We start from the raw sequence: 27,037 nt of genomic DNA on the forward strand, positions 1-27,037 counted from the left end.
AGTTGACCATAAGAAAGTATCCTCTCCATTCAAGATGTCACAATAAGGTCCAAAAGGGAATCCGACACTGGAAGGTGATGAGTAGGTGGAGAAGGCAGAATCGAGAGATTTAGGGAGGAGGTAATAAAGTGAAGTCTTTCGCAGCGCAAATCGTTTATCAAAAGGCATGTGTTGAAATCACCCATAAGGACGATACTATCGTAGTTAAAGGTCTGTCTCTCAAGTACATCCTCCAGCTGATCGAAGTAATTTATTTACATCTATATACATTTAATCTTTTTACATTGTTATTACTTATTACAAGATTGAGGTTTCTTAGTCGAATATACGTAAAGACTCTTACCATTCGTAAAATTACCTCTTTCGAAAGGTTACTTTTATTTTGGACTCTTTCGGTAATAGTAATAATTTTCCATGGAAACTGTGGAACTCCTGTTTAACTATTTTGGCAAGATTAATCAAATCCTCCTTTGGATAAAATAATTGTCCCTTTGACAGGGAACGAATATTGTTGTGTGTTGTCGATTGTATACTCCTTATCCTCATATAATGTATATATTTTTGTTGCATTTAAAGGCCACATAGCCTGCAATATAGGTAAGGCTTTCATCACTAATTTCATTTGCTTCATCAACTTCATTATCAGCAGTAAATTGTTCGTATTCTTCTAAAAGATGTAAATAATCTTCCGCATCAAATTCTTCAAACGAAGTGAAACTAGATATAAGATTCTGTTCTTCCGTAACCTGTTCTAAATTCGGATTTCTATTAAAGGTTTGAACAAAATCTGTTAAACACTCCTCTGCATTTGTGATGGTAATCAAGGATTCATCTTCGTCCGGTTTAGTATTTTCATATGTTGTAAATACAGCAGACGAGTGTCTGCCCATTACATACCACCTTATTCTATATTGGTAATCAAGAGCTGATGGGTGTTCATTTGTTGCTCCAGCAGCCTGGATATACGAGAAGAAGTTTTCTACAACATCTTGGTTGAGGCGATATGTTAGTATGTATTGTACACTATATTGTCTTTGGAGGTAATCATATAAAAACTAAAGATTTATTGTTCAATATTATAGCTCTTTGAAATGGTAAAAGTGCTGTCCGCTTACCCATTTTAATATTTCTTATTTCTTCGTTAACTTTATTTAAAAGTTAAAAGAATCGTTTGTTGTTCAATGTCCACACCAAAGGCATTACTTTGTCTCGAAAATTTTGTTTTAGTATTGAACAGGTCAAACCAATCATTTATAATTTTAATGATTTTGGCGGTGTATTCCCAATCTACGTCACCCATAAGACCTTTCTCGCCGCACCATCTTAAAGCCTGTGCTACCGTGTGTGACAGTACCTGTGCGGCCAGTTTAACATATTAGCGGTGCTGGTGAGCAACATCTAAGTGCAAATTAGTAATTTTGGGCGTGAGTTTAATTTCACCGGTTTGGATATCCAATAATTTTTTAATACATTGTTTCGATGCTACATGAACTCCACATCTTAATCCGCTATCAAATAAATTATTTCTAACCAATTTTATTAAATGTGGCGCATCATGAAAGAAAAAACCTTTAAATTGTTATCCTGAGGATGAGGAAATGAACAAAATTGCTCCTTAAATATCTATGGGCTTTCGGGCTAACACTTCGTAAAGATATAGCTGAAGATATATCTTCCGAAGACCAATTGACGAAGTTTTTTTCCGACTTAATATATTTTACTTGTCCTGGAGTAAAGAATTTGTTTAATATATTATTAAGGAGATTTATTTCTAAACTCTGTGCTTTTATCTTTTTATTAAGTATAGAAATGTCTATCTTGAGCTTACCATTTTGTTCAGCTTCAGTTAGTTGTTCATCATCTGTATAAATAATCACTTCTTTAGAATTAAGAAAGAATAAAGCTTGTGTTAAAATAACATCATATATCCCAATAAAAAATAAATTTATTACATACTAAATTTAATTTTTTTTTCATTTTGCAGAGATTATAATGATATTATAACATAAGGTTATTTATAATTTAATATACCTTCGGTGCGAGGTAACAATATCATTTCGGATTGTCATACAGTTGGTAGGTCTACATCAGCAGTGATAATTGGATTAGCTGAAAATAAGTTTATAATTATTATTATAATTATATTTTACAAAATAATTATAGCGCCGTTATACCTGCGGCAATACACAATTCCGCTGCTGGTAAATTTTCTGGATATGTTTCAACTGAGGTACAACCTATAAAGTTACCAAATGTAGCCGTCCCTTCACAACTGTAATTGCCGAATATGAAGCGTCAGCAATTAATTGTTATAAATAACTGCGAGTACTTTGATATCGGGGAATTGTAATTCCGACTCCACGAAGTACTCCAATCGTTGCGCGGTGTTCGAGTTATGCTTCCGTATTCATAAAGTCTTATGTAATAAATTATAATTTTAAATAAAAGTTAAGTAATTAAAACGTTCTTTTAATAAAAAAACTCTAAATAACAGTTAAATAATATATTTGGCGCAGTCAGTTGGATCCGGTAAACGCTAGTGATTAAATCTTGTATCGTGCCTAATATCGGTCTGACTTACGGAACACTTGTGGTGAACTTTCAAGTTTTTTATTACCGGATACGAGAAGAAAGAAGAAAAGTAGAACCCGCCGAGGAATTTGGATCCTCTCCAATTGCCGATCGATTTCCGGGACTACTCAAAAGAGAATCAATGACAACAATTTTATTTATTCTTATCGTACTGTAAGTATCTTTATTTCTGCCATTCTTTTATTCCTTTTCATTTTCGCGACTTAAACCTAATACGCTCTGGACAATTTAAACGACTTACTGGAGGCAATCAACGAAATAGAAATGGCAAGAGAAATATCGAAAGTAGATCAAGATTTGATACCAGTCTTTGACGGAGACAGAATAACTCTGAAGAGTTATATTAATGCCTGCGAATTATTAATTGAAGAGTATTTACCAACAGCACCTGCAAGACCAGAAGAAATTCGCACATCTAAACGACTCTTAATGATTTTTATGGGTAGACTACGTGCCAAAGCACGCGAGGCGGTAGATGCAAATAAAACACCCACCATTTGGCCCGAGCTTAAACAAATTCTAATTCATTCATTCGGTGATAAACGATCCGAAGAGGTTCTTGTTTATGATTTGAATAGTTTGGTTCCACAAAAAGAAGACAGTACAGCCAGCTACGCTAATAATATTAAATCAACTCTTTACACTCTTCTTTCTAAGGTTAACTTGGAAGAAAACAATGTAGCGATCCGCAATCTCAAACAGAAGCAATACAACCAGATAGCTCTGAGAATTTATCTATTTGGATTAGACTTGATAAATCCCAACATTGCTTTAGAAGTTAAACTACGACAGCCCACCGATATTGAGAGTGCAGAAGGTTACGCCCTGGAAATTACTAACTATAACACCCAGAAACAGCGTTTTCTTTTTAATACAAGGCAGCCAATTACATCGCCAATGCGTACCATTATCAGACCACATCCCATGGTAGCTCTACGTCCAAACTCGATGCAAAAACCTCCCATGGTTATGCCACAACAGTATGGACAGCCAAATAAATTTATTCCACCCGCAATACTGCCACCTCGTCCAATGTTTATCCCAGACAAGGAAACAATCAACCATTTGTGAGAACACCGGCACAATTTCAACAACGACCATTTAGACCAACACCGATGGAAATAGACAATAGTAACAAACGTCCAGCCTCATCTATCAACAGACCAGCTCCAAAGAGACAATGGATGTCAAATAATATTGAGCTTCCATCAGAAACAACCCAAGCCAATATCTATGTCCAATATCCTGATGACGACCAAACGGACGATAACTGTGGTGAACGACATATCGATGAAAACGTCGAATACACAGAAGACGTTGAGACGCAGGATTTTCCCCAGGACACGTCTCAAGAGCAATTAACGTAACGATTTCGAACAAAGCCTATTCACAAGAGAAAAAGGTGTTGAAAAGAATTTGAAATTGGATCATCTAAATTTAGAAGAGAAGAAACAAGCATTATTATCGAATTACAAACATTTATTCCATATAGAGGGACAACAATTAACTTTTGCTCATAAAATAAAACATCATCTTATACAAACTATGGAATTACTACAACAAGTCATCGTGAAAGAAAGCGTTTCCCTTTGGAACGCACCTGTTCATATCGTAACGACCCAAAAAGACGGAAGAATAAAAAACCGAATGGTAGTTGACTTCCGACGACTAAACGAAAGAATGATAGAAGACAAATATCCAATTCCAAACATTGCCGATATATTAGATAAATTGGGCAGGGCAAACTATTTCACCTCTCTCGATTTGGCATCAGGCTACCACCAAGTCGAAATGTAACCGGAAGATAGAGAAAAAACAGCGTTCAGTATCGAACAGGGCCATTTCGAATTTAAAAGAATGCCTTTCGGATTGCAAAACGCCCCGACTACCTTCCAGCGCCTAACGGACGAAGTTTTACGTGGTTCACTAGAAGACACATGCCTGGTATATCTCGATGATATCGTTATTTACTCTTCATCACTGCAAGAGCATATAAAAAAACGAATTAAAGTCTTCGACCGTTTAAATTCAGCTAATTTTAAAATTAACCTACAAAAATGCGAATTTGTCAAGAAAGAAATTAAATATTTAGTACATATTATAACAGGCAAGAGTGTTAAACCGAACCCAGAGAAAACTAGAGGAATCATACAATTCCCCCTACCATAAACCGAAATCAAAAGTTTTCTCGGACTACTGGGATATTACCGTAAATTGGGCAAGACCCGACGTCCGAATAACAACGTTAATCGGCCCTTTATTTCCATTACATCTGGGAACAGCCAAAAACCAGGTCAGCCAATGGACAACGGTGGTACAATGTGACCGCGAACCACTAGCAATACAAATTGACAAATTAACAAAAGAATATGGCGAACTGATGAAATTTGTAGAAACAACAGAAAACGGTACCGAGCAAACAGCATTCCTGACCCTTATGAGGAATATCAAAGATCTGCTACAACAATTAATCTTTGGAAAACAACAACTCATCCCGACAAGCAGATATCGCAGAGGAGCAATGAACTTCTTGGGTTCAATTATAAAAGCAGTATCTGGTAATTTAGATGCAGAAGATGCTGAGAAATACGACAAAATGATAACAGAAATAGGATTATATCAACAGGAATTAGCAACAATAATAGAGGCTCAAATCCGTCTCTCACAAGGAACTCTTAAAATATTCAAAGATAACATCAGAACTATTCAAGAAAATCAACATGAAGTAGCTCAGCGTATAAATACGATTACACAACATATTAAAGATCAGGGTGATAAACAGGCGCGCTTTAATCTTTTGATGAGAGCACAAACGTCACTACAAGTAGCCGTTAACTCTGCCTTAATAATCGTCGATCATCTAGCAATAGCAGTCATTCGCTAAACTGCAAACATACCATCCGACGATCATCCCGGCACAGGAGCTGTTGGAAGATTTACGTTTCATTCAGTCTTCACTAGTCGAACAACGAGTTCTATTAACTTCGACCGATGATAATTTTTACCAAATAGAAAAGACCATAACAGTAAAAGTGTACATGAAGGGCCACATTCTCACCTTCTTGTTACAATTTCCTTTAATTGAAATGACAATCTACCAGTATTATCACTTAATTCCATTACCTATTAAACAACAATCCCATTATCTTATTCTCAACATCCCCCAACCGTACCTAGCAGAAAGTAAAGATAAGTACTTTACGACCGTTACCAAATGTAAAGAAGTTCAACGCGAAGAATACCTATGCCAAGCTACAAGTTTAGATACAAGTAAACGACCAACATGCGCTTACGAAATATTGCGACACCTTCCCATATCAATGTGTACTCATAAGAAAACATCTCGACTACACGAAGAAAGTATACATCCCACCGAGTATATACCAAAAGGCTGAAAACAAGGTAACCATGGCAAAAAACCAACAGAGAAAAGATCAGCAAATACGTACCGCTAGCTGAAGAAATTAAGAAGATGTGGAACGTCGAGAGCGTGCGTATCCTGCCTGTGGTAATAGGAGCCACAGGAGAGGTCCTAGTGAAGCTTCACAAGAGCCTCAAGGAGATGGGCCTTGCACCGGAACTCTACAGGCGGATGCAGAAGGCGGTGGTGCTGCAGACGTGTGCTGGGATACGGAGAGTGATGGGGAGTTGATGGTGCGTGGTGTGGGGATGTGTAGTGATGCTGTGAGGGGAAGCGGGTTTTGTTTTTTACAATGTATATTTAATGTTATACTTTACACAAATATTGTATATACTTATCTTCTTATGGGTCGTTATACAAATTATGTAACCAAATTTTAAGTTTGAGAAATAAAGGAAATAATAATAATAATAACAATAATCATAATAAGCTTTATTACAGATTATAAATTACATAAACTAAACGTTGACAACAAAACTACAGTTAGTATGGCGCCATTAAGCTGTGACGTTTAGACGACGATCTGCGCAGAACGGTTGAAAAATCGAATCCTTTCGGTTCTACCTTATATTCTTATACCATGCTTGTATCGTGTGGTGTCGAAGAGAGATTTTACATGCTTATACAAAAAGATTGATCATGCATGCTTGTCAAGTTTGCAGTTACGTGTGTAGCCACCTTTAGACTTAATTTTATGTTTAATCTTACGTAAGGTGTTTATTTCATCAATTATGGTTGTAGATGTTGTGTTCTCGTTGGTTTCTCTCTCTTTTCTTTTTAGCCAGTCGATAAGGTCTTTTCTCAAGTATTCTTCATCCGTAGTATTATGAGCTGCTGTTTCTAGTTCTATTGAAATTTTAGGTAGGCTGTGTTCTTGTGGTGTAATGCTGTATTTATGACCTTGTTTATGACCCTTGTTTAGTTATTCCCATTCTTTGTTGGTGAATGTGGTGTTGGATAAGCTAGTGATTCTTGGATGAAAATGGTGTTTTGAGATGTTATTTATTTTAAATTTATTCGATAAATCTGCTTTTTTGTTTCTTAATTTAGTCATCAAAATTTCACTGGATTTTTGTAATATACTTTGGAATTATAAAATTTTTTCAACATGATCTGTCGATCTTATAAATGTTTTTTGAAGAGCTGGATGTAACTTTTAACTTTTAACGAGTAAGTAATTAATATTAAAATAAAGTCCCGGTCCCAGTCATTTTTGTTAACTATTGATTACTTTAAGTTTAGATTAAAACAATATGTCAGTTGTAAAACAAATATTTTTTCACTGTAGTCTCTGAAGATGGCTATAAGGCGAAACTAGTCAAACGAATTATAATATGACGTCCCTTTTCTGGTACGGTCCTAGAAAAGGTGGACTTTGGCTCTTGACGGATTGTTGACGGTTCTTGGGCGCCACTTTATTATTAGAGAGTTAAGGAACTCTTTCGCCTCCAAGTAGCTTTTGGGGTTATAGTCGGAGAATCCAAGTTTTCGGTAAGGGAAAGAAGAAAACAACAAAATTCGGGAAACTTTATTATCAATAAAAATAATCAAATAGGAGAGCAGTTTATTAATTTTAAACACGGTCAGAAAATGGGGACGGTGGGAATAAATTGAGAAGACTTTGATTTAATAATAAGTTTTTCCTAAGGTGTAAAGGAACGGAGTACTCGAAGAACCTTCCAAGAGTATTAATAATAATAATAGTTTATTGGCATAAAAGAATACTACAATATAAGTAATACATTAAGGCCCGCTTTTACCACCTCTAGTTAAACTGGTCGTTAGCCTAACTATAAGATAACGTTTATCTATTAGTTAACTGCGAAACGACTTTTACCATTTCGATCTAACTAATGTATAGGCTATGTAGTAGTTAACGTAAAAATATAGGGGAATATTATAATGACTGTTGGTGACTACGTGTAAAAGAGGTATTACAGGTTTCTATCTCCTTTGTCCGTCGGTAATGGTCGGTAATTCGTGAGTAATTCTCATAAACCTGTCAGTTCTGTTAGTGGCAATTAACGATCACGAAAAAATAAAAACCGCAAATCAGGCTGAAAAGCGTATTCGGGGGGTAAATTTTAAACCTGAAGAAATAACACTTTTACTTGACTTGGTGGCGGATCATAAAAATGTCCTCGAAAATAAAAATAGGCACGTTAGTACGTGGAAAATAACGTTTGGGTTTTGCAAACAACAAGGAAAAGTAAAAAGACAGTTAATCTATTTTTTAAATACTTGTTGACGATATTTAAATAATAATAATGTACATATTTATTGTAAATAACGTTTTTTGTTTATTATTTTTTATAATTATAAAGTTTATTATTATTAATAATTGATAACTACTAATCTTCTATTATTGACCTGAAGCTAATGATTCGCTGATTCCACAAGTCAGCTACACCCAATAACATGTTGCCTGTAGCAAACTCAAAATCTTAAAGTAAGTAACAATCTATTTGAAACAGGGATTACAAAATTTCTAAAAAAAATTAATTATTAATTCTTCTACTGATAAAAACTAGGTGCTATACATATATAATACTTCCTCGTTCGTGGTTTGATGTCATTATCAATTTGTGCTAAAATGTGGTGAAAACACACATTCCTTTGATAATCGAAATCTTTTAATAAATTCATTAGTTTGATGGCGGGCGTGGTCTATTCTGTCTTTTATTACGCGTTCACCTCGAATGGGAAATAGATAATTAATTTTCTCCAAGATTTCTTGCTCATCAATTTCAAACCTTTCGAAATCCATGATTTTTTATTCTATCGCTGTGTAACACTTTTATAACACGACAATAACACCGTTTTAATCACTATTATGGAGTTTTGAGCGAACGTAAGCGTTTATTATGATTTTAGGTTAGATTTATGTTACGCCATCTGGTTAAAAATACCTTCAACCAAGTTTATCAATGATAGTTACGGATAGACCGAAAATAACTATTAGTTAGCGCTATCAACAAGGTAAATATGGTGGTAAAAGCCGATTTTTGCGCTAACCATTAGATAAAGTTAACAACCACTTTAACTAGAGGTGGTAAAAGTGGGCCTAAAATAACTAAGTATAGAGTTTGCCAAAGGGTATTTCCATCAGTAAGCCAATTTATGGCGTCCTGGTCTTCCTGGAAATCCCATACACAAAAAAAAGAAGTATATAAAAAAAACAAAATAAAGTAATAACAAATCAAAATTAAATTCAACCTGAAACAATTATAGTGGCCGACGGGAACCAGAGTGAATCGTTTTTTCGAACAGATTTACAGACGCACCCACAAAACCTAACAGAAAAAGGAAATAAGACATTCTCGTGTATAAAAACTCAAAAAATAATAAATTTTAATATACAATCATTAACGAAGAAAATAGACGCACTTGATAAATTTCTGAATACAGAAGGAAGTTTAACAGACCATTTTCAAAATGCTGAAATACTACATAACTTAAACATAACAAATTATCATATAGCCGCTGCATTCTGCCGACAGAATAGGACACATGGTGGGGTAGCAATCCTGGTCAGAAGCAACATACAGGCCAGGGAATGCCCAGATTTAATACCTATATCATCGGAAGTCAACATCGAAGTGGCTGTCGCTGAAATAGTGGAAAACAAAACACTACTAATAGCTATATACCGTTCTCCACTGGGAGACCTAAATATTTTTACTGAAAAATTATAGGATCTAATGGAAAATTTGCAGGATGAACAGAACAAAACCATATTTATAATGGGAGATTTTAATCTAGAATTTTCACGTAATGGAACAGATAAAAATGCAGAAATCACTCGGGACATATTAGCTTCTTTTAACTTTCATCCACTTTTTAATGAACCATCCAGGCTCAACAGTGTCAGATGCGTCGATAATATATTCATAAATACGAAACTATCTCAGTACGTTGCAAATACTATCAATCTCCATATGTCGGACCATCTTGCGTAAATGCTCGAGTTCACCATAACAGAGCTAAAACACCCTGGAAAAAACAAAACAAAACAAAGAAACTTTGCTCCTTCAAATATTAATCGTTTCAGAGAAAAATTAAGAGAAATGAGTATACTTGTTGACAATCGCATAACAGAGACCGCGCAAAGTCTCTTTTCCATATTTTATACCTTACTCATGGCGAAATTTGACGAGTGTTTCCCTGAAAAATACATATTACAACGCAAAGATAAAAAATATACAATAAACACACCTGAGTTAAACGCATTGAAAAATACTCTTGATTCCATGTATATCGTAGCAAAGGCAGGAGGTAGTCCAGAAGCATACAATATCTATAGGAAATTAAAATATACTTACATAAAAACTGTGACAACAGAAAAACAAAAAGAAAACTTTATATCAAATTCATCAAATAAATCGAAAGCAATCTGGAATGTCATCAATAGTGAACGCGTTGGTAAGAAATTGGCAGGCGGAGAAGAGATGAACACTTTTTTTATAAATTTGAGTAACAAAGCAAAAAATGATCACCATAATACACATCTATACGGTACTTTACTTCAAAACCATAAAATAGATAATAAAAGATCATTCTACTTTAAAGAAATAACGCTAATTGAAATCATAGATATTGTGCAATCCCTAAAAAACAAAAACACTAAAGACACCTACCACTTCAGTACCAACCTCCTAAAACAAGTTGTCGATGTGATAGCATCACCTCTATCCAAGGTTTTAAACAAATGCGTGAATGAAGGATGTTTTCCAAATGAACTAAAAATTGCAAAAATTCTACCAGTACACAAAAAAGGTGATAGCAATCAATGTGACAATTTCAGACCGATATCTATATTACCAGCTTCCTCAAAAATATTTGAGCAAATTATAGCAAATCGTTTGATTGACTACCTAGAAAAATTTAACCTATTAACAACTTGCCAACATGGATACAGATGAAAAAAATCGGTAACAACAACGATGATGAATGTCATAAATTTGATTACAGAAGCACTTGATAACAAAGAACTAGTGGAAATCAACTTATTAGATCTTACCAAGGCGTTTGATACTGTAAGCCACAACATACTTTTAGACAAGCTGGAATATTATGGCATAAGAGGAGTACGACTAGAACTCCTAAACTCATACCTCTCCGAACGCGAACAATACGTTCAATGGAAAGATAAAAATTCCAAGTTATTAAACATAAAACAAGGTGTGCCCCAAGGATGATTTGCCTGCCACGGTCAATGAAGAAATTGGCTTATATGCGGACGATACATCAATCATTGTAAAAAGTAAAGACAAGCGTGAACTAAAACAGAAGAAGTCTATCAATGCAATGTACGAAGCGCAGTTATGGTTTGAAAGTAATAATCTGCAACTAAATCACAATAAAACAGAAAGCATAATATTCAGCACAAAAGCAGGAAATCGTGTCGGTAAGGCGAGGTTCCTCGGGTTACATCTCGATGGACGGCTGGATTGGCACCATCATATTGAGGCCCTATCAAAGAAGTTATCAACAGCGGTTTTCACCATAAGACGTTTGAAAAGCATAGCTACACACCAAGCCGCCAAAATGTCGTATTTCAACCTCTTCTAGTCCGTGGCATCATACGGAATTCTATTCTGGGGATAGTCAACTGAGTTCCATAGAATATTTAAAATACAAAAGTCAGCAATTAGGATAATAGGAATACTTTCCAAACACTCGGCGAATCACATAGTTATGCAACTAGATCTTGCTATCAACTTGCTACACCATATCACCGACTCTCAAGAACACAACAATCGATGGACTATTGGGATCCAAAACTTTTCAACATAGTTCCACCCTCCATTGCGGCAATGTCAAGAAGTAAATTCAATATAATTATAAAAAAACACTTAATTGAAAGTGCATTTTACACTTTTGAGGAATTTATTAGGGAGGTAGTGAATGAAATTGATAAGAATTAACATTGATAATACATTTTTTTTCTTGTTTGTGGACATTTTATTGTAAATTTGTTGTTACAGTAAATAAAGATATTTGTATGATATGTGTGCATTTTTCAATAAACCCCAATTATCTCCCAAACTATAAATGTTAGGTATAGGACATATCGGATATAAAAGATGTAAAATGAGACACCGAAGACGACAAAGTAATAAAATATGGGGGGTGCCATTTAAAAAAATGATGTTATGGTACTTCCAAGTTTCGGAAAGTTAACGTGCCATAGAAAAGTGACCAAACTTTCTATACAGCCGTACTCGGCACCAAAACAGACTCCATCATGTTGCTTAAGCATGTTCTGAATCCTAAATTGATATGCCAAAAATCGAGTGTTCTCTGATTTTTTGAACAAATGTCTGCTGGAGTAGATTTTTCTAGAAAAATTCGAATAATTCGAGAACGGCCGAATCAAATTGCAAAAAGTAAATTTATTCATAAACCTTCAAGACAGACAAATCCAAATATCTGAAAATATATAAGGTGTTCCATTTAAAAAATAAAGTAGGTGACGACTTCCGGTATAACCGGAAGTGCTAGAAATCTGAAAATATTTTAGTCAAAGAGAACGCAATTGATAATACTTAAAACTAAATTTTCAAATTTTTATTTTGGACAGAACACCGTATAGTTCTAATGGACGGTCGTCGTGGATGACCCTGTATATTGTAAAAGTACAGTACTAGGGTTTTGTAACATTCAGTATGTATGATCTGTGTTTTTGGCCTTAAAATACATAAAAAGTTTTGCACTTTCTAAAACTTCTTCACTCAAGAGCGATACTTTGCATGAATCGCAATTATGTTTTCCAAAGGCCTTTTTTATAAGGTAACCACATACATACGTAAACGCATTTTGTGCTGGTAAATCCTGATTACGATAGTCTGTATCAATATTAAAGAAGGGATCCCTCTCTTCGCGCGGCACTTCAGCAATCTGAGTCACCTTATCTCCCGTCTGTATATCAGTAAGTTTCAGCAAAAATTTACTGAAATCATCAGCGCAATTTTCGCTTCCCTTTTGAAAATAAGATTGGCAAAAAATCTTCTTGAAACCTCGTTCAAAGTGGATGGCGGTTGGATTAATATTATTGCCCCTTGCTGTCGAATACGCCCAAAAAATTTTTCTAGGCAATCTTGGTTTAAATTTCTTGTAGTTAGTAGTTTATTAACCTTTAATAAATCCCATAATTTCTTCACGCCATTTATGGTTATCAACCACGATGTTAAAAATTTCATTGAATTGTTGATTACTTTATCATCTTTAGACGTTATCCTAATACTGACAACAAAATCATTTATTATATTTAAATACTTTAGGTCGTCTTCGTTAAAGTTTCTTGAATTTAACACATCGAATAATTTGTTGAATTTATCTATTACTTCAATGGTTCCGATTGCTTCTGCTGAAATAATACCTAGAACCATGTACGTTTCCAAGCCACTAGCCACGGTGTCGCTAATTATTTGTGCAGCATATTTGACCTTCATTTTTTCAAAATTGGAAGGATTTATATGCGCGTTAGTTAATTTGGGCGCCAGTCCGTTTGTCTGTTCGCAATCTTTTTTATAAAATTCTTCTATGTATGTCCACGATGTTTTCTTATTATGAAAATTAAAGTGACTTTTCAACAACTTATTTCTTGTGGCCTTCAATAAATGTGGGGTGTTAAATATATATATATTACAATTTCTCCATCCATATCAAAAAATGGTTTTTCTGGCGATACCCCTAATAAATTTTTTAATTGACATCAGTTACAATAGCTTTCACATTAATGTTGACAGTTTTAAGTTTTTTAATGCATGCTACCAATGCGGTTTTCAATGGAACAGCATTAAATTGCGTTACCAAGAAGTACCCTACAGGTAATTTCCAGCTGCTGTGAAGACCTGTTACCATTATTACACTGACATTATTAGCTGGAATGTAATTTTTATTCTCTCCATCGTCTATAAAACCTATAATTTCATCTCTGGCGATGTAGTACTACAAATTTCTTTTTATTGACATCTCGTCAATGCAAATAATAGCTGTTTTATTTTCATCGCTCATTGTACGTATCTTCAATTCCAGCCCTGTCCACATGTCCTCATTTTTCAATCCCGATAAAAATTTAATTTTTTCCGTCATACGGCATAAACTTCGCGGCGTTGGTAAATAAAACAATGTCATTAAAAAACGATAGCACTGTGGTCCCAAAAAATATAACTGCAGTGCAAATTCTTTGTAGGCAGCGGGATATCGCCGTCCTTTACCCTTCGATGTGCATATACGTAATTACACTTTGATAAACGAGGCGAGGTTCGCAGGTAATAAAGTATCGCAATTTCGCTCGAATTCGTCAATACTTAATTTTCCCCTTGTTGGCCCTTATTGGTCAACTAGTCTACAATATGCATAAATATTTAAAATGTGTATTATAAGTATCGAAATTTAAACATGATAAGTAAGTATTTCAAAGTACATACAGGGTTTTATAGAGAAACTATGATGGATTTGATACTTTACCAGTATGTGTTGTTGTTACTTCACAGGAAGTTAAAGATGTTATTGACGTTGAAGAACAATCTATAACAAATAAAAATTCTTATTTCACTGAAATCATTATCGAAAATTATTTAAATTGTAAATTATTTTCCATCTTACCAGGTACTACATCTTTCTCAATAACTGAAGCAGTAGCTTCCTCAACGGCGGGAACAATAGTTTCCTCAGCAGGGGGAGCAATAGTTTCCTTATTACCTGGAGTAATAACTATATCTAAAAATTGGTAAGTAATTTTTCATCTACAGGTAATGTACATGTAAAACTAAATTCGGTCGGAACGGCAGTAGGTAATACTTAGTACTTAGTATCTACTTAGTTCAGGAGAAGTAAACATGGACATCTTAAAATGCAGACTACACACCCTGTAATTGGTGTACAATTGTAATGGGGTTTTGTTTTTCAGGTCCAGCCGGTTACATCCAATTAACCATTTCATTGCTCTAAAATTAATCAATTTTTTTTAAACTTCTTTATAAACTTTTGCTTTCATAAAGTACATACCTGTCACCATCTTTTTGTACTCTAAACATTCTTATCTTTTTTATTGTTGATGTACTACTGCACATCGGGACTGTTAGATTTTATATTATATTGGTTAATTTATATTAGATTTGATAGGTTTATATTATATCAGTTCATTTATATTGGATTTATTTGTATCGCCTCATTTGTTTAGTCTAGATTTGAAGTGTCTCGAGTCGTAAGATTAGGGTTTTTTATCGCATTATTTATTGGGTTGAGTGAAGTGTGGGAATGCGTTGGGGTGATATTTCGGTGTTTAGGTAAGGGTTTTTAGTTATGACCTAAAATAAAGAAGGAGCCTGCGAGCTCAACTCGTATCAGTTATTCAGTCTTCGAGTTAACACCCACCGAAACAGTACCCCTTCAATACACGCGGAGCAAGGCTCCCTATATAACTAATCGCAATTTATATGTATAGTTTAAGTGAAATTAAGAATAAAGTTTATGGAAACGTAAAACCAAGATTTGTAAAACCAGCGCCCACCAGATAAAAATAAATAACCAGGGACAATACAATAGGTTCCCTTGGAGGTCATAATTCTACAACTATTACTACCTAAAAAAACTAAACAACTAATTGATTAAATGAACTAAATCTATTAATTAAATATCTACAATACAAATAAAAAATACAAAAAATGTACAAATAATGTAATCTACTACCAAAAGTTTAAAACTACTCAGCTAAACTAAAAACCAATATAAGAAACTACTTATTATTAAAAAAATACTACCAACTAATTAAAACAAATATTAATAATTATTAAAAATGAGCACAGGCAAAACACTACTTGAGGACAAAGTTAACACTTGAGCCCACAACAGCTCACAAATTTATCTTTTCAAGAGTCCAACAAGGGTGAGTAGAGTAGGGGGATTCTTTGGAAGTCAATGGTAGTAAGATTTCATGATAACGGCGGTCATTTTGGAGTTGATCGGACAGTAGCCAGGATCAAGAGAAATTATTGGTTTCCGCGAATGAAGAGGTATGTTCGAAGATACATTGCGAGTTGTTTTGTTTGTTTGATGAACAAGCAACCCAGAGGACGACAACCAGGGTTTCTTCATCCGTTACCTGTAACCAAACGACCATTTGCAGGGATTCATTGGGATCACTGTGGACCGTTCGTAAAAACGAAAAAAGGTTATTGTTACGTTTTGGTGGCAATCGATTCCTTTACGAAATTCGTTAAGTTGTATTCGGCGCGAGACACTAGAGCTCAAACGACTATAAAATGCGTTAAAAAGTTTATTAATGATTTTGGAATATCTTTAATGTACGTGGTGGATCGTTGAACATGCTTTACGGCTGAGGCGTTCAAGGAATTCTGTACGAAACATGGTACTGACATAAATTACATTTCACCTCGACATCCACAAGCAAATGGACAAGCTGAGATAGTGATGGAAACGTTGGTAAATTCTATGATCAGTACGGCAGCAAGTGAAGATGCTTGTGACCTCACTCTGTCACTAGTCGAGAGAAACATGAATAGTGCGGTAAACAAGTCCACGAAGTATGCTCCGTACGAGGCCGTATTTGGGTATATTCCACATTTTATTGATGCCAGATTGGAACGAGAATTGAGTGATTAATGAGACAGACAATGCTATTAGTGACGTTCAGGAAATGGTTCAAAGAAACATTGAGAGGGCACAGGAATCATACAAGAGGCAGTATGACAGAAAGCGCTGCCGGGCAGTAGATTATACCGTTGGTGACATTGTAGTAATGAAATCCTGTCCAAAACCAACTGGAGAGTCCACTAAGCTACAATCAAAGTACAGAGGACCCTTAACAATAATTGAAGTCCTACCTAACGACACGTATAGGGTTGCTAAGTTACCGGAGATAGGAGGAAGATTGTGGACAGCAACGGCCCATGTAAGTCAATTGAATATCTACAGAAATCACGAGGAAAGCGATACTGATAGTGACGGCGTAAGTGAGAAAGATGAAGAGTCCGAAGAGGAGAAGAAGAAAGAAGACGACCGAGGACAAGATGAAGAGTCCGAAGAGGAGAAGGAGAAAGAAGAGGACCGTGCACAAGGAAAAGGAATAATTGTTTTAGTTTAAAAAGTTTTCTCAGGAGAGAAAAACCGTCAGGAGAAGCCGAGTTTTAGAAACCGTCAAAAGAACATTCGAGAACGATTGAAATGGTGGGGACACGAGCAAGCGACGTCAACACTTAGTCGTAACCGGACGGTTGTTAGGTGTGAGTCTATTCTTGTAACCTAACCTCACTTGTATATATCTTGTCTATATTGATTAAATACATATTTTTTTGTTCCTGACAACGAGTGATCTCTTCATTCATTCGCACATAAGAGTTTCGGTTGAGAGATTCTAACATAATTGTGATTCAATTTTTATTGCTAAGTGTACAGGCTTTATTTTATTAAGCAATGAGAGTTTATTACCCAATTTAAGAACGTCAATGTCATCTTGGGTTAGTCTAAATTAATATTTAGGTGTAGTTCTGTTATATTGAATCTTTTAATATAGAATTTATCTTTTTGAAATATAGTACTTTTTATATGTTGATTCTTCGAATGTGATGATCTTTGAGCAAGAGTATTTACTTTTTCTTCTGCCAACCGTTTAAGTTTTTTTTCTTGTTGTCTTTGTTTCTCATTGTTGAATAAAAAATTTCTCCATTAAACCTCTTCACGAGTTCTTCGTATTCCAAATAACGAAGATACTTTTGCAGATCTCTGTGTATGAATTTGAGTATGGTTTCTTGTTTGTTTAGTAGTTTATATTGTGATCTTATTCCTTTTCTAATTAATCTCTTTTCCAACTCCTCTAAATGATCGTTGAATAATATGGATGTTTTTATTTTGAATGTTTTAGGTGTAACATTGAGACTGATTGCCTGATGTAAAAAGTTTATGTTATCTTTTATCTTTTCAACATGCATTTCCTCATCATCTGAGTGCTTTAAGTCTTATGAAACGTGTTTTTTATGCTATTTTTGTAATTCGCGTTTTTATCCTTTTTCTTTTCTCAAAAATAAAATAAATGTTGACAATGTAGGGAAATAGGTATGCAGCAGTTGGTAACACCGTAACACTTGAAAATAGAAATTTGAATTGACAATTAGAAACTGTCAAAACACAAAATGTATTCACCTGATGTACACCTCCCAAAATAAGAGAAATTGCTCAGAGTTCAATGTCCTCATTATTGTGGACTTTGTATTCGATGCTAAGAACGTGTTTAAACATCCATAGACAAACATTGTCACATTGACAACTAGAAGAATTAATGACCCAATGTCACCAACTTGAACTGGTTCCATAAAATGTTACTAACAGTCATTACAGGATCAGATACTGTAAGGAATCTCATTACAGCACCCGTTTGAGTACTGTTATAGCTTTCATTACCGTCGCGAATTACAAAAAATGTTACTAAAATCTCATTACAGCATCCGATGCTGTAAGGAGTCTTATTACAGCACCCGTTTGAGTACTTGCCATTCCGTTGATTCCGTTGGCACATATAATACAGGGTAGTCAATTTAACGTGAGGCAAGCGGTTATCTCAAAAATTTGATTGATTTTTCAATCAATTTCATTTTTATGTAAAATGAACCAAATCAAAGTTGTTCTGTGCGAAGGGGGAAACCATATGACGATAACATTTTTTGACCTTGACCTTATTTTCAAGGTCATATGAAGGTCACGACCAATTTTTTAAATGGCACCCTATGTTTTTGATTGCAAAATCTGAATCTATCGATAAAAGTAAAATAATTAAAAAAAAAAATTACAGTGTGGTTTTGCCAGTACGACGGCGAAACATCTTTTGTAGACAAAATCTAAATAATTTATTCATTAAAATGGTTTTAAATATTGTTTATTTATAATAAAATGATTAAACTGTACTATTAGTCAACAACAAATATAAAATTTATAATAAATGTTCAAATATTTTCACATCCACTTCAATACAGTTATTAACCCTTCTATTAAAACTTTCTTTACATCTTAATAGGTTTTCTTGGCTACTATTTCTGCATGCATTTCTTATCCGCTTTTTCATGTTTTCTGGCGTAGTCGGTACTTCGCGATAAACATTATCCTTAAGGACACCCACAAAAAAAATACAAGGGATGTTAAATCAGGTCATCTGGCAGGCCCGGAAATTGGACCTCCCCTTCCAATCCATCGCCCAGCATAGTCCCGATCTAAAGCTTCACATGCAATATGTAAAAAATGTGCTGGACACCCATCATTTTGTAGCCACATATTTTGTCTTTCTGCCCTGCTCAAATCTACAAGTAACGTTGGTAAGACGTCATCTAAAAAATTTCGGCACTTCTCCCCATTCAGCATACCATCAATAAAGTATGGACCGATCAATTTATCACCAAATTATGCCACACCAAACATTAACCGATCAAGGTCGTTGATGTTCTACTTCTCGCAACCATCTCGGATTTTCAACGCTAATAGTGCATGTTATGTCTATTGACTTGTCCTTTGTTTGTAAAAGTAGACTCATCCGAGAATAGCACGTTACCAAAGAAATTGAAGTCCAACCGCATTCGTTCTTGTGCCCATTGACAAAATATTAATCGATTTTCAAAATCACCTCCATTGCTGTTGATGCAATGAAATGTGGTATGGGTGATACTTGTTGCGCTTTAATATTCTTAAAATGCTGGTCTTCGATATTCCGGCGTCAATTGCAAGTCGTCGAGTGCTTGAGGATTTACCTCAACGCTAGGTAATATCGCAATTTCCTTTTCTTCCGTAGTTACAGTTGCTCGCCGAGTTTTTTTTCTTGATTCCACATTTCCAGTGTTAGTGAAATCATTCACAACTCTGTAAAAGGTACTTCTCAAAAGTGTATTTCGATCAGGAAAACGTTCTCGATACAAAGCTATACTATCAGCAACTTTTCTGCCACATTCTCCATAAATAAAAATTATTTCGACTTTTTCTGTCACACTAGAGTATCCATGATTTAATGACTTAGTTTAAACGCTTTGCCTTAATGTAAAACGATGGAATGAATTCAGAATTTATTGCCAAGCAGTTTTTATACAAATTTTGTTTTACCTGTTACATTTTAAAACAATTCAACTAATTAAGTCTGTGAAAGCGAATATTCTGAAAATGCCGACATAAGCAGTTCCACGAACTCTTGTTTTACGCTCTGTTTTATGCGTTATTCTATTATCAAATTGACAAAGGCGGAAAAATTACGGAATCTTTTAGACCTCTTTCCATAGGTATCCGAGCCAGGTCACCAGGATTTTAAGCGAATTATAAATTAAAAAGGAACAGAAGGAACTATGCGGGGAGAGGAGGGTTTCGTCCAATCCATGTTCATTAACAGTACCATGGAATGTTAAAAATTAATTATGCGTTTTAAGTAATTAGTTCGTCTTTTGTTTTTTAAAAAAAACGTCTGTAACAAACGATTGTGATTTGTCTATTTGTCTGCTGTATTAATGTGCGACCAACGTTTTTCCACAATTTACCTGTTTTATAGATGCCGCTTTTACGCAACAAAGTTGCGGTTTTCAATAAACCGATCACGAGTTATACGGTTGGCTGTAGGTTTAGCTACCGTATCTTTTTTTGGTTGGTGCTGGTTGGGTTTTCCATAGAAAGAAAACGCTTCAATTTCTCTTAGGGAAGAAGTTCAGTCGATAAAAGATCTCGACGAAAACTAAACACTATTACAAGGTTTTCTTATTATATTAGATTCCGAAATCTTACCAAAATTACCTATAATTAGTACATTCCTCAAGTGTCCTGTTACAGCATGTGAATTAATATCTGCCACGTCTGTCATTAATTCACGTGAATGCGTAATATATATCGCTTTTCAGGAAGCCGGCTTAAAATTTGCTTTTTTGTCGAGTGTCGATATAATGTCGAGTCGTGTTGAAAATTCAACGCACTCTTTCGCATATTAAACATTTTAAATAACACCATTGTCGAAAATCCATCACATCGGGATTTAAATTAAGATTTACATTACATTACATTACATAGACTACATATCGGGTAGGCGGACCAACCAACCTTGCACCGCGACCCTAAGGATCTATTGTACCCCGAGAGATATCGTTATCAAATTTCACCGTGCAGTCTTAACGAACATTAATACCTAGCTCGGTGAAAGGTTATTCAGATCCTTTGAGGAGATAATCAGCGATCCAAAAATCGAGAATCTGATACGATTAACAGCAGGGCAATGGCATAAAACCTGCTCATCCGTCTCTGCTTCCTCCGCACATAGTCCATATTCAACATCGTCGGCTAAACCCACCAACTTGTTGTGTGCTTTTAATCGGCAGTGCCCAATAAAGACACCCATTAGAACTTTTATGCTACTACGAGCATGTCCTAAAATGTCACAATCCAATCTTATGTTTGGCCATCGCAAATGATATACCAACTGCTGGTTCTGGCACCACAAACACTTTAGCGCTGCCCTCTCGTACTAGGTCATCTGCCGGCAACCCCAGAGTAACCCGGGACACAGATCAGAGAAACTCTGTTATCACAACTCGGTGTATTTAATGTTCTCTTGCAATCATTAACCAGAGCCGACACTGTTTTCGCGGCTTGCAGCGCCTGGAAAGCGGCTTGACTGGCTGAAAAAAGTCGTACTGTTATGTTCTTCACCCCTCTCTTAAGAAGAATTTTAGCACCCATGTCAATAGCAAATACTTCCGCCTGGAATACATTATAGAACGTACCCAGGCTGTAAGCTTGCTTAATTCGAGGTGTCTGGCAGTATACTCCTGCTCCGACTCCTTCCGGCGTTTTTGATCCATCTGTGTACATACAAATATCTGCCTGAACCAGAGAATTTTCGTTTTTGATCAAGGACTGCCGTTCAGGCAGTACAATATGATATCGAGTATTAATCACTGATAGTAATCCTTCCAAATCTGACGGCATTGATAGCACAGTATCAGTGCTTATAATGTCTTCTGCACCCCATTGGTAGGACATGTCGGAACAGTTTTGAGCATATTGCTTAAATCTGTAAATGGTAGTTCTAGCCACTTTCTCTATATGCAAAAGCAGAGGAGACAGGCCAAGCAGAACATCCGTTGCTAGAGTTGGCGTTGTGCTTATTGCACCAGAGATTGCCAATCCAGCTACTCGTTGAATTCGTGAAAGTTTACTGATAACTGAAGTCTGTCGCACTTTCCTATATCAGGCTGCTGGTTCGTATGTAATCATAGGTCTAACCACAGTCACATAGAGCCAGTACAGTCTTTCAGGGGTAAGACCCCAATTTTTTCCACAAAGGCTGCGACAAATCTACAAGGATACAAAGCTAGACAGCTTTGTGCAAAATTCCCTGCAAATGTCCATTCCATGAGAGAGTTTTGTCTAGGATTACTCCTAGATATTTGACTTCCTTTGAGAAAGGAATTTCTTCACCTTGGATAGTTGGGCGGATTAGTCCATCCACCTTTCGTCTTCTGATGAAGGGCACAACAATTGTCTTTTGCGGGTTTATCGCAAGATTCTCTCCCTTACACCAAGCAGAAATGGTATTTAGGGTCACCTGGAGGACTTTAGATATCCTCGATAAACAGGTTCCTTTGACTATAACGACAATGTCATCAGCATAAGCTTCTATTTTTACAAAAACGGCTTCGACTATCGCAATTAGACCGTCAACCAAGAGGGATCAAAGCAGGGGAGAAAACACGGGAGATAGCGTATCGTATCACCGTAGAGTGAAGTAGAAACTGTTCTACTATCAAGCATATTGCGGATCCAACCCGCTATAGTTGCTTCCACTCCCCTGTTAAGAGCAGCTCTTTCAAGAGATTGTGGTATTGCGTTGTTGAACGTACCTTCTATATCCAGAAACGCACAAACCAAGATTTCTTTATTCTGCACTGTCCTAGATACTCTATCAAGTAAGTTGTGTAGAGCCACTTCTGCTGATTTTCCCGCTTGATAAGCATACTGGTGGCGACTCAGTGGACCGGATACCAGTGGCACCGTACGGATATAAAGCTCCAGAACTTTTTCAACGGTTGTCAACAGAAATGACGTTAGGCTGATGGGTGGAAAGGCATTAGGAGCAGGGACCGAACGGCCCGCTTTAGGTATATATGACACCCTTACCTTAATCCATTCTGCCGGTACATATTTCCAGGTGATACTCGCTCTGAAAATTTTTATCAAAATAGCAGGAAAGATATTGTCTTCTCCGGGCGATTTGAACAGCTTCAACGTTTGAATCGTCTGGTCGACGGATGTGCAAGTGACGAGCCACACCCCAATCCATATTTGAGGGGCGCTTTGCAATGTAGGAATAGCCCAATGTGGTATTATCAGTCCACATCATCAAGCTTCCTAGAGTCTGCATGATGAGGCTTTGCTAGAGTCCGTAAAACTACCGTCAGGCCTCTTAAGTGAGCCCAGGAGTAGTGCCGGATCTCTAGCGAGAATCTTGTGAATTCTTGCACTACTGGGTATGTTTTTCACTCCCTCCCAGAACCTCCTCCAAGACTCTCTTTTTGCCTTACGTATATTTTTGGTGCAATTCGTTAGAGCTTGTTTATATTTCTCCCACGCACCTAATGTCTTGGCCTGGTTAAAAAGCCTCCGGACCTCTTGTCTTTCGGAGCTAAGACATTCGTTCCACCAGGGTGTGCCCCGATTATTACTTTTTACTTTCAGTAAATTGTTACTGGTAGGCAGAACGAATTGATCACACTAGTTAGGTTATCTGCAAGGCAACTCTTAAACAGATCCCAATTAGTGCTACGGGGATTACGGTACATACAGTCCGATTTCATCCCTAGGTGAATTTTAAATTGAATATGTCTATGATCTGAACACGACGGTTCAGAGGATAGGAGATTATCTTTCAGCTTAATATGATTGAGCTGAACGTAATGTCAAGTACCTCTGCTCTATTTCTGGTAACAAAGGTTGGTTTGGCGCCTATATTATTAACAGTAAGCCCCTCCCCCAATAGGTAGTCAAAAAGCAACTCACCACTTTCATTTGTATTGGTGCTTGCCTATATTGTGTGGTGTGCATTAGCGTCACATCCAATAACCACTTGTAGGTTATTCCTCTGGCTGTAGGCAATTACGTGTCGCATAGCGGCCGGGGGAAGATCATTATTATATAACTTTTGTCCAGCCTTTCTCACCTTGGATTCTCAGAACCGCAGCCATACAATCGCGATCGCTATGCTCTGAGATTAAGAATGCATTAATGTTATTCTTGATAAGTAAGCAAGCTCTGGGTCTATCCCCTGAGCAAAGTAAGTAACACTCCTCCAGGTTCCGCTGAGGGCAGCCGTAGCGTGCTGCAGGGTTACTTGTAAACAGTTAATAGACTTATCCACTGAGTTGAGTACAGTTTCCCTTACATACCTCTCGCTTGGGCTGGAACAGTCGTCCCACCGGCCCCTCTCATTCCAGCGCGACCTCTTGAGCCTCGGGCAGGAGTCGAGGACTTTCGTCTTCCTCCACTCTTCCCTGTGGTGCTGAACGAGCACCTGCACGACGCCTTCTGCTGGACACACCGGCACGTGCGGAAATCGTACCTCGGCGGGGTTTCACACCTGGCAAATTAATATTTAAAAAAGAATCAGAAACTAGATCCGATTACAATTTTTTTTGGGAATTTATTTTTGTAAAAAGCATCACTAATACTCAAACAAAAAAGTCGAGATCGAATCTTCATTTCATTCCGTTTTAGTTGGTTTTATTGATTTTGTCCCTTTTTATTATTTTTTTTTTGGTATCGTAACCCTAAAGGAAGGTTCACGTAATCTCTTCCATTTTACTCTCCCTAGAAATATTAAACTGTATTCGAATTATTATTCTGGTCCGGATTCTAATCTCGTTCTTCGTAATTAAACTTAGAGAGAATATTACACAACAATCAAGAAGCACTCGATTGAGCTTGAAAACCTGAACCGTTTTGTTTCGACGTGACATGATGAATAAATTAGGTAAATTTTGTTTTGCGATAATTTACGTTAAAACGACTTAAAATAATCTTTTTTAGTTAACTTAGGACTCTATCCCCGACAAAAAACTTTAAAAGTTATGGTTTTAGGACAAGCCGGAGTTGGAAAATCAGGTTTAAATTTGTTAACTCAATCTTTACTTTTTAATTTACTTTAATTTAATTTTAGCTCTGGTTGTTAGATTTATTACAAGACGTTACATCGGTGAATATGATCCAACATTGGAAAAAGTCTACAATTTTAATACCGTTATAGACAACCGAATGGTTTATTTCGAGATTTTAGATACCGCGGGACAAATCGAACAAGAAAATGGCGAATCTTTAACTTTAGCGGCCAACATAAGATGGGCAGAAGCTTTTATCTTGATGTATTCGGTGACCGATAAATGCTCATTCGACGAATGTTGCCGTTTGAAATTCTTGATAAACTACCACAAATGTGGAAAAAGATTAGGAAATGGTTCGAAAGAGGGTATTACCGAAGTTCCCGTCGTTTTAGTCGGAAATAAAATCGATCAAATCAACGGTCGGATGGTTACGCTGGAGGAAGGTCAAAAAAGAAGCAAAGAAATCGGTTGTGTTTGTTTTCATGAAATTTCCGTTCGAGAGAGTATAGATCAAGTAAAAATTTTAATGCAACATTTCTAAAAAAAATTTTAATTTTTTTCTTTTAGGTTGCTTCTGTTTTCAGAGACGTTTGTGGTTTTTGGAGCGTACAAAACAAGAATCCTTCAAAGTTGAAACAGAGCGGGAGCAACAACAAAGATCCAATTGCACCCGATACGATTCGACTTTTATGTTCGGCGACGGTTTCATCCAGTGGTTTCTTCCCAAGCCCTTCTAAACCCAGCCTTTTGAATCGACGATGGACGAAGGTCGAAGTTGAAGAGAATAACACCAAAGAGAGCGGTTTGAGTCCGTCTGAAGCTCTGTTCCGAGAACTAGCTTCAACTGACAGATATCTTCCAAAGACATGGAGATGGAGATATCCACCACCCAGTACGAGTCAACAAGAATTTTACCCAATTGCACGTGCAGATAGACGAATGAGTATATAATTATTAAAGTAAATACACTCACGTAAATTTATCTAAATAACAACTTTATTGAATCTTCAAACATAATATTAATGTAAATTTAGTTCAGCGTTTGTATTTCTCAAAACACGCCCGTTTTGTCCGTCTTTTCTCGCAATACACGTTTTCTACATCTGCCACGCACCAACTCTCATGTTCGACTCTCTCGATCTTGTTCAGACCTGTTCGTTTTATCTAACGTCTCGGAACATTTCGAACGCGGGAATCACTCCATTGCCACCCCACGCTCCGCACTACCAACCCAAAATCTTCCGCACACAAAATATCCCTAACATAATAGTGACTTTATTGTTACCTGTTAATGCAATACAAATCAACAATGTTACTAAATATATTAGAAACATAAAATAAATAACATATAAGGTATGAAAAGGTGAAGTTCAGTGCCTAAGCACTGCTCAACTTAAAATTAAAACTTAAACCTAGATACTCGTATAATAATTGAAAAAGAAAAAAAAAATAAATAAAACACAAGAAGCAAATGCGGACACTGGGTCATACTTGTAGCCATTTCAGCGCTGTCATTAGTCGAATAAGTCACCAAAAATATACTTTTTAAAGGTGGAAATGTTTGCCAGTTGGATTGTTTCCTAGGGTAGATTATTGTACACTTTTACAATTTGATAATGAAAACTCCTCTTGAATAGATCAGTGTGGTGAAAGGGCGATGATAGAGTCCCCCTGAATCTCAAATTCAAATTGTGAACATCAGTGCGGTACTGAATTTTGCGGCACAGGTATTCAGGTTTTTCTCTTCGAACAATATTATGGTAAAATACACAACTGTGAAAAAGTCTCCTATAAGACATATGTATTAAGCCATTTAAGTTCCCCTAATTTATATGAAATTCTTTCAAACCTTCCAACGCCAAAAATAAATCGCAGCCAATTTTGTATTTTT

The 27,037-nt window shown here is 36.1% G+C and overlaps 1 protein-coding gene across 2 annotated transcripts in view; it reads left to right on the top strand.

Moving 5' to 3' along the window:
- The window catches only part of LOC139431950 (ras-related and estrogen-regulated growth inhibitor-like), a 37,754-nt gene extending 11,035 nt beyond the window's left edge, over positions 1-26,719 (top strand). The window contains exons 2-6 of one of the 2 annotated variants that reach the window (XM_071200261.1): positions 14,630-14,750; positions 24,933-25,019; positions 25,076-25,150; positions 25,206-25,660; positions 25,714-26,719. In XM_071200261.1, coding sequence (XP_071056362.1) covers positions 25,004-25,019; positions 25,076-25,150; positions 25,206-25,660; positions 25,714-26,097 — 930 coding nt within the window. In that variant the 5' untranslated portion in view covers positions 14,630-14,750; positions 24,933-25,003 and the 3' untranslated portion in view covers positions 26,098-26,719. Of the gene's footprint in view, positions 1-14,546; positions 14,751-24,932; positions 25,020-25,075; positions 25,151-25,205; positions 25,661-25,713 lie in introns of those variants that run through there. The other variant, XM_071200260.1, reaches the window with a different exon arrangement.
- Positions 26,720-27,037: the final 318 nt, after the last annotated feature.

This window comes from Onthophagus taurus, chromosome 11, assembly GCF_036711975.1.
Source record: "Onthophagus taurus isolate NC chromosome 11, IU_Otau_3.0, whole genome shotgun sequence".
NCBI lineage: Eukaryota > Metazoa > Arthropoda > Insecta > Coleoptera > Scarabaeidae > Onthophagus > Onthophagus taurus.